At 41.9% G+C, this 8,774-nt stretch overlaps 2 protein-coding genes across 3 annotated transcripts; one reads left to right on the forward strand and one right to left on the reverse strand.

Annotated features, from left to right (window-relative positions):
• Positions 1–2,128: 2,128 nt before the first annotated feature.
• On the forward strand, positions 2,129–3,933 carry ntaq1 (N-terminal glutamine amidase 1). Of its 2 annotated transcripts, none has more exons than XM_029646996.2 (6): positions 2,129–2,306; positions 2,491–2,590; positions 2,674–2,724; positions 2,870–3,018; positions 3,151–3,275; positions 3,384–3,933. In XM_029646996.2, the coding sequence occupies exons 1-6, from the start codon at positions 2,227–2,229 to the stop codon at positions 3,488–3,490; spliced, it is 612 nt and encodes a 203-aa protein (XP_029502856.1). In that variant the 5' UTR covers positions 2,129–2,226; the 3' UTR covers positions 3,491–3,933. The 2 variants fall into 2 exon arrangements, with proteins under 2 accessions (XP_029502856.1, XP_029502857.1); XM_029646997.2 differs by having other exon boundaries at positions 2,129–2,252.
• Positions 3,838–8,497, reverse strand: psma2b (proteasome 20S subunit alpha 2b). Its single transcript, XM_029646995.2, has 8 exons — positions 8,390–8,497; positions 7,820–7,896; positions 7,478–7,610; positions 7,120–7,242; positions 4,717–4,798; positions 4,545–4,618; positions 4,284–4,341; positions 3,838–4,121 (listed from the first exon to the last, which is right to left on the reverse strand). The coding sequence occupies exons 1-8, from the start codon at positions 8,428–8,430 to the stop codon at positions 4,005–4,007; spliced, it is 705 nt and encodes a 234-aa protein (XP_029502855.1). The 5' UTR covers positions 8,431–8,497; the 3' UTR covers positions 3,838–4,004.
• Positions 8,498–8,774: the final 277 nt, after the last annotated feature.

Here is an 8,774-nt window from a genome sequence, read left to right on the forward strand (position 1 = left end):
GGCAGAGAGAGGGGAAGGGGGGAGACAGAGAGAGAGGAAGGGGGAGACAGAGAGAGAGGAAGGGGGAGGCAGAGAGAGGGGAAGGGGGAGACAGAGAGAGAGGAAGGGGGAGACAGAGAGAGAGGAAGTGGGGGAGATAGAGAGAGAGGAAGGGGGGGGGGACAAAGAGAGAGGAAGGGGGAGAGATTGTCTCTCTGCTCTCCTCTCCAATAATTACTTCTCTTCATATGATCTACTATAGAGAAAAAGTCAGTGGTTTGACATTCTTGCTTGGTCTCATTATTGTTTTGAATGTGATTTCATTTATACATGTACAAATATTTTGTAATGCAAAAAAAATTCCCACAAAACCTCATTCAGGTGAAACAGTATATTTGATCATTAACAAGGTTCCCCATGGTTAAAAACCTGGAGGAAGTGTAAGGGCTTCGTGGGCTGATATGTATTCTACAGAGCAAAGACCAATCCTGGGTATGTTGTTATAACCTCTGATGGAAAAGGCTGATCCTACTGGGCTTACGAACTGTGATAAACAAACAGCTACAGTGTGTCAATCTTGAGGTGGGAAGAATCTGAGACAACTATGGGAAATACAATCTTTAACCTCACTTACAGAGGCAAACACAAAGCAAAATCCTTGTTTGAGAGTGAAAACACCGGAAATCAATGAGAAAATCAATGAGACTAACAATAGCAGCTTGGAGCAGAAACTGTGAGAAGCCCGCTTTTTCACATTCTTACCGCCTTTTTGAGTGAGTTGAGACCTAAACAAGTCGCCCCTAACAATGAGCTCCACATCCATGGCACCCAGGGCAGCAGAAGAGGTGAACATCTGAAGAATGGATGCTGTTTCATCGTACTCCGTGTATCATAGCAGGCCAGAGATGTCCATTCTGCAAATAAGGAGGGCTTAAATTTATACGGTACTCTCTCTGTGTCCCTGGGACAGGGGGAGAGAGGGAGAGAGAGTCTTGCTAAATATTGCAATGGAAATTAAACAAATTCTGGGGACAGTTCCACTACCCTAAAAATGCACATTTTGCCTGTGGACTCACATGAAAGTGTTAAAGCAAATGATGTAAGAGAAAACAAGGAACAAGTTCACATTCTGCAATGGGATGTCACCCCCTACCGACAAACTCCTGCGTAGCATGTGAGTTGTAGCGACATCCAAGCCAGTGATAGAAAGGGGAACATCAAGAAACATGTATATTTTAGTAGACACTCTTATCCAGAGCGACTAGGGTTAAGTTCCTTGCCCAGGGACACATCGACAGATCCTTCTGGGATTCCGAAACAGAGACCTTTCGGTTACAGGCAAAACACCCTTTACTGCTAGATTACCTTTATTAGTGTGGTTACGAAGTGGTTTTTCAGAGGAGCGATGGAGGGGAGGAGATTGGAGATTCAACAACTGGAATGTTGTGATGGTATGTTTGATGTGACCACAGGGTTGCATCTACACCCTGTCCCATTAAGCAATGACGTAAAGAAAGAGATTGGTGAAGTCAACTTAGCCCGGTTCATTGGAAATGGTAGACTGCTATTATCCTGTGGTAGCCATGCTCAGCTAGGGAAGATTCTTCAAATGGACACTCTCAATAGGAAGAAGATCAAAAACCATGTCCCTGGAGCTTATGCTATATTGAGTAGAGTCATTTATTTGGTCCCACTATCTCCATAGATGATATTAAAGAAAATGTGAAGGAACTGGTGCTTCTACTAGTCCTGACATGGTCTCAAGGCCTTTTCAGAAAGCTTGCTCCCATAAATGTGCTGTGTCAAAGGACCTTTTGGTAATAAATTCACGAATCGTATTGTGGAAAGCAGAAATGTCCGGTTGAAGATTATTGTGGATATGGCAACAGAGTTATTAGGGGTAACAAGCTACTGTCTACATCTTTTTTTTTATGATGAATAATCGCAAGGATGGATTGTCTCAGTATGATAGAGATAGTTTGAAGAGGTGGGGTTTTGGGGAGGGTTTGTTAGAAGTTAGTAAGGATTTTATTTTATAAGTAGTACATAATTAGCCACACCATGATTGATCGCACACTCCGGCACATTAGGTGGCGGCATGCACCTTAATAGCGGACCGATATTATACTACAGAAGAAGACGACTCTCGTCCTCCGGCGGATACTTAAAAATGTAACACCAAAATATGCAGACTGCTGCAAAACCAACTGCTGATTAGGGTCAGTCTGTTACATTTTCAGGGAAGATATGCATAAAGAACACGTTTCCTCAAAGTATGTGAACATCACTCCATCCAGGGATGAATGCGTGTACACAAGCTGTTACTGGTAATTGTCCGCGATGCATGCTCAGGATGAAGCTAGCTCAATACACAATGGTAGCGGAATAAACTCCACTCCATGGTGAAGGACTCTTGGTGAAGTTTATATATGAATTTAATTCACCATGGAGTGAAGTAGTCCGCTAATATAATGGGTGCATGAATGACATTTTAGCATCTTGCTTTTTCAGTGAGGAAAATGTCTGGAAACTATGTGAACACATCAAGACTCAAACGCAAATACATTTGGACGAAGTGTATGCAGTATTTATATCAAATGAAAGAAAAATGGTAAGTTGTAGGTCATTAAAATGACGTGTCATTGTTAACCCTTTACTCTGTTATAATAATTGATGAATTTCCATTCCTCTCAGATCCCTATATGGAAACAGAGGTCCAGTCGTGGAGATGAACCTGTTGTTTGGGTAGGCACTGTCCCTTGGCTTTCATTTTCAGACAGAGGATGGAGGAAATATGAAGCCACACCCTTGTCTTTAACATTATAGGAAAAATATTGTAGCCTGCACTGTAAACTATTACAACAGTCACAATATAACATTCTGTTTGTAGGATTATCACGTTGTCCTACTTCATCAGAATCAGCAGGGACAGAGTTTTATTTATGACCTGGATACAGTCCTGCCTTTCTCCTGTCCTTCCCATGTTTACACTACAGAAGCCTTCCATACAGATCATGGCCTGAAACCAGCTTTCTGGAGGTAAGCAAGTATTCATATTGATATTTTACCTTTTTTTTTTTTTATATATTCTAAGCAAGTATGTGTGTCATGGTAACCGGTTCTCTTCAATGATGAACACTTTTGAACGCTCGTCTATTCAACGCTTTCCAGGAAGTTGCGAGTTATTCCTGCAGATGCCTACCTGAAGAACTTTGCCTCGGACCGGTCACATATGAAAAATGCCGATGGGACATGGCGCATGCCTCCACCGTTGTATCCTTGTATTGAAACAACAGGTACATCTCGGTCCTATTACAGTTCTTCTTGTGAAACTCAATATTTGAATGGAAATCACATTTGTCTGTGTGAGGGTTGTCTTAACATAATGTTTGTTTTCGTTCTAGACTCTAAAATGAACCTGGATGACTTCATCAGTATGGACTCCAAAGTGGGATGTGGACATGTGTATAGTCTCTCTGAATTTGTCAAACACTTTGCAGAAAAATTATGATTGCCGGTTTGAAATTAATATACTTCAGATTGGTGGTTACCTGCTGGATATTTTCTGCCTTTCTCAGCTCAAGACTACTACAGGGTCACAATCCAGGAAATAACCATTCTCAATGCTAGGTTCCTTATCCTGGTGGCAGAAGGAAGCCATAGGAATTGCCAGGAATACAGATGCCACAAAAACTACATTTACACATTGTATAGTTAAATGCAATGCATGAAGCAAACTGTACAGGGATGAGTTGTAAAATGTATCTTAACGTCATTTAAGGCAATTAATGCATTTGTCTTTGTGGAAATGTTTTATTTTGTGCGATAAGCACAAGATGTAAATAAAAACATGGGAGCTTTAGTTTCTGGCATTTATTGATAGGTACTGAACTTGTCAGAGGGGAAGAAGGAACTGGGAATACAAAGAAAATAAATGCTGTTATGTTGAAAATACAGTAGAGTCTAAATTATTTCAGTAATAACCAAATACGAAACAAATCACACCAACGAGAGTCACTTTTTCTTTAAGCAATGGCCGCCAAGTAGTCTTTCACTTCTACGGGTGAGAGTCGCCTGAAACCGGCTTCATTGCAGATCCCCACTTCAATATTGTCTTCGGTCATCTGACCCTCAAAGCTTTCCTGTGAATAAAATATAGCATTCAGGATTCTGCTAATAAGTGAAAGATCACGAGACAGTCCCGTGGTCTCTTAAGACATATGTGATGACAGGAGAGCATAGAAAGGGGGAAGAGATAAGAACCTTCCCACATAGGAGGATACGTTTACAACGCAGTCACTCACCTTCAATGTCAAGATAGCTGTGTGGATGGCATCTTCCAGCTCCAGGTCCTCGTTGTATCTGAGTGAGGAGACACACATTACCCCACATTCATTAAAGGGTTACTAGAGGCGTCACTACAGACCCTGGTTCGATGCCGGGCTGTATCACAACCTGCCGTGATCGAGTGTCCCGTATGGCGGCACACAATTGGCCTAGCGTTGTGGGAGGGTTTGGCCAAGGTAGGCCGTCATTGTACGGTGTAGGGGGGTAAATTGAAATACCTTTTCTCAAGGAATGTTTTCCCATTGACGTAGTTCTTCCCCATAGCAGTTGCCTTCCAAGCAAAATATGCTCCCTGGGTAGAGAAATACAGACATGGTTATCAATTTATCATGATCTCACAACAAACAGACAAATATGCTCAGATAACAAATGGTGGTAACCAGCCCTTACAGACGGATCGGACTGGAAAAGGTATGGTCGGTCCTCATCCCAACCTGCGATCAGCAAGGACACTCCGAAAGGACGGACACCCCTGCAACGTAAGACGACACATTAAAACATTTAAGCCTACATGAAGCAAATTGACTCCATCATGAATGCATTCATTGATCAATTTAAATGAACTACATTAGAATAACCCCCCCCTTCCCCCAGAATAATTTTGTTACATCCTATGATTCTTACTTGATAGTCTGAAAAGGAACATTGAAGTACTTTTAGAATCTCCACCCGGCACAGCCAGAAGAGGATTGGTCAGCCCCTCGGAGCCTTGTTCCTCTAGATTCCTGTCTTTCTACAGTTTTCCCTGTCCACTGTGTTCTACATCTGCATTGTTTGGCTTTGTGGTTGTAAGCTGGGTATCTGTATTAGCACTTGTGACATCTGCTTACAGTGCATTCAGAAAGTATTCAGACCCCTTGACTTCCCACATTTTATTCTAAAATGGGTTAAATAGTTTACTCCCCCTCAATCTACACACAATACCCCATAATGACAAAACAAAAACCAGTTTTAGAAATATATTTTTTTAAACTGATATTACATTTACATATGTATTTCAGACCATTTACCCAATACTTTGTTTTAGCACAAGTCTTCTTTGGTATGACGCTACAAGCTTGGCACACCTGTATTCAAGGAGTTTCTCACATTCTTCCCCACAGCCCCTCAAGCTCTGTCGGGTTGGATGGGAACGTTGTTGCAGAGCTATTTTCAGGTCTCTCCAGAGATGTTTAATCGGGTTCAAGTCTGGGCTCTGGCTGAACCACATTCAGAGACTTGTCCTGAAGTCACTCCAGCATTGCCTTGGTTGTGTGCTTAGAGTCGTTGTCCTGTTGGAAGTTGAACCAGTCTGAGCGCTCTGGGCCACGTTTTCGTCAAGGCTCTCTCTATACTTTTCTCCGTTCATCTTTCCCTTGATCGTGACTAGCTTCCCAGTCCCTGCCATTGAAAAACATGCCAACAGCATGATGCTGCCATCACTATGCTCCACTGCCTGGTTTCCTCAGACTATATAATCTTGTTTCTCATGGTCAGAGTCCTTTAGGTGCCTTTTGTCAAACTCCAAGCAAGCTGTCATGTACCTTTTTCTGAGGAGAGGCTTCCGTTTGGCCTCTCTACCATAAAGGCTCGATTGGTGTGGTGCTGCAGAGATGGTTGTCCTTCTGGAAGGTTCTCCCATCGCCACAGAGGAACTCTGGAGCTCTGTCAGAGTGACCATCGGGTCACCTCCCTGGCCAAGGCCCTTCTCCCCTGATTGCTCAGTTTGGCTGGGCGACCAGCTCTAGGAAGGGTCTTGGTGGTTCCAAACTTCTTCCATTTAAGAATGATGGAGGCCATTGTTCTTGCGGATCTTCAATGCGGCAGACATTTTTTGGTACCCTTCCCTAGACCTGTGCTTCGACACAATCCTGTCTCTGAGCTCTACGGACAATTCCTTCAACCTCATGGCTTGGTTTCTGCTCCGACACGCCTTGTCAACTGTGGGACCTTATACAGACAGGTGTGTGCCTTTCCAAATCATGTCCAATCAACTGAATTTACCACAGGTAGACTCCAATCAAGTTGTTGAAACATCTCAAGGATGATCAATGGAAACAGGACGCACCTGAGCTCAATTTCGAGTCTCATAGCAAAGGGTCTGAATACTTATGTAAATACATGTTTTTTTTATACATTCACAAAAATGTCTTACCCTGTTTTCACCTTGTCTTTATAGGGTATTGTGTGTAGATTGAGTTTTTTTTTTTTTATATATATTTTTGATTAAGGCTGTAACAAAATGTGGGAAATGTCAAGGGGTCTGAACACTTTCCAAAGGCACTGTATGTGTGTGAGGGGTGTGTGAGGGGTGTGTGAGCGAGAGAGAGATGGAGAGAGACATGAGTTTCCAAAAAAGTCATGAATTAGGCCTTTCAGGATGAACTACTTCTAGTGAGGCTACTAGATTTCCAGTATGAACGATTGGGTCTATGCCAAACAGCTTTTTCTAAGGCTAAGTAGACATGGAACAGAGAATAAAGAGATGTTCTCAAGTCTGTGAATGGATATCAGAGCAAAGAGTCTGAAAATAGTTTTTATTTTTAATACATTTGCAAAAACCTGTTTTCGCAACGTCATTATGGGGTATGGTGTGTAGATTGGATTTTCTTTGTCCATTTTACAATAAGGCTGTAACAAAATGTGGGAAAGGGGTCTGAATACTATCCTAGTGCACTGAATAAATGATGAATAAACAGTTGACTTTTGGACTACTCCACCTTTATCTGGTCATTTAAGCTGAGAGAACTGTAATCAGTCATGGTAAGCAAAACATTAATCCTCAATAAGTAGCTACAGTATCGTACTCCATACCCTGATTGTGTGTACTCCTGCATGACGGAGGCCACCCTCTGAACGAGCTGAGCTGTGGGGATGGGCTCCTGGTACACCAGGAAGTACTGCTGGGCCAACTTCCTGGCTCTCCGGAGCAGCACCCTGTCAACACAACAAAGAGTATCTCTCCCGAGCCCAGTTGTCTCATTACAGTCAAGGACTGTACATTTAGTTTACTTGGTTTAGCATGTATGCTAAGAAATAAGATCTTAGCAATATTCTATAAAACAACTACATCATATATAATATACTAGAGTACATAGGTAGTTGGCATATGTATAGTACTACATGCTGAAGTTGATTTCCAGTAAGAATGAGTTCCCCATTCCCTCATTACCTGTAGTCAGGTCCCATGCCACTGTACACCATACCAATGTGTTTGGTTATAGGCTCAACTTTGTGAACACTGGTCTCGTCGTACAGGATGGACTTCTGTTTCTTCTCTGTTGCCAAGACAACTCCATTTGAGGCTGTAGTTAGGGAAGAACGATTACATGACATTACAACGCTTGGAATCAGCTCTCATAACTTGAGGTGATAATAAAAGTGAATGTTTAGTTGTGTCGAAGTCTGTTGAGGTGTTTAATTGGATGTGTACTTATTAAATCAAAAACAATAAATAAACAAATAAGGTGGATATAAACTACCTGCATCAAAATGTTTTAATCTAACTACTCACCTTTGATTCCTACAGCGGGTGCACCTGCGGCCACTGCTGCCAGGGCATATTCAATTTGGACTAGCTTCCCAGAGGGGCTGTAGGGAACGAGGAAGATATGTAACTAGGTAAATGTTAGTTATAGCACTAATCTACACCTGTTCATAGAAATGTTTTAAGTTAAATCAGTTACATCCATTTACTTAGCTAGCTAACGTTACATATCTCGCTAGCTAACGGAGTAGCCAGTAGCCAAAACTAAACTAATTTCGGCTATGTAGCCAGCTAACGTAACAGGGGGGGCTAGCCATTTAGCTAGCCACTGTAGGAGCTACAAATAATCATACATTAGCCTAAATTACAGCGCTATCAATTGGTTTACGCTAGCTAGCCCGTTTGAACTCTCCAACAGCTACCGGTAAGAAGCTAGCTAGTTAGCATCGGCGTGACACTGCATCTCTTGCAGAGTTGCCTCAAGTGTTTTTAATGGCCATTGAGCAAGATCAAGATCACAATTATAGCAGAATATGGCCTCGCAGTAAGATGTTAATTGACCACGTTTTGCGATGCAGAAATCTATTTTTATTTTACCTGAAGGTAGTGAGGGAGAAACTATATCCTCGTTCAGCCATTGTTAATCTGTCTTGAGGAAAGTTTTGCTGGACGGACCAGATAGCGGAAATGAACTACATGAAGTTCCGGTTCCGCCCATTTATTTCTATGTGAAACCGAAGGGCATATGTATATGGGGGTACATGGGTGATATGAAACATGCACATAACGTTCACAGGATTCTCGGAATTCATGAATAAACGTTTTTTTACGAGTATTATAATGGAATTTATAATAGAAAGGGGTTGTTTTGTTATTCTTTGTAAGGGTGTTGTCAGAGTGGATGTTAACTGGTGTAAATGCAACAGAGGTAATTTACATAAGTGAAAATGGTTTAAAATAAATACACGTCATTCTCTCTATT

The sequence above is a fragment of the Oncorhynchus nerka genome, linkage group LG4 (genome assembly GCF_034236695.1).
Source record: "Oncorhynchus nerka isolate Pitt River linkage group LG4, Oner_Uvic_2.0, whole genome shotgun sequence".
Lineage (NCBI taxonomy): Eukaryota > Metazoa > Chordata > Actinopteri > Salmoniformes > Salmonidae > Oncorhynchus > Oncorhynchus nerka.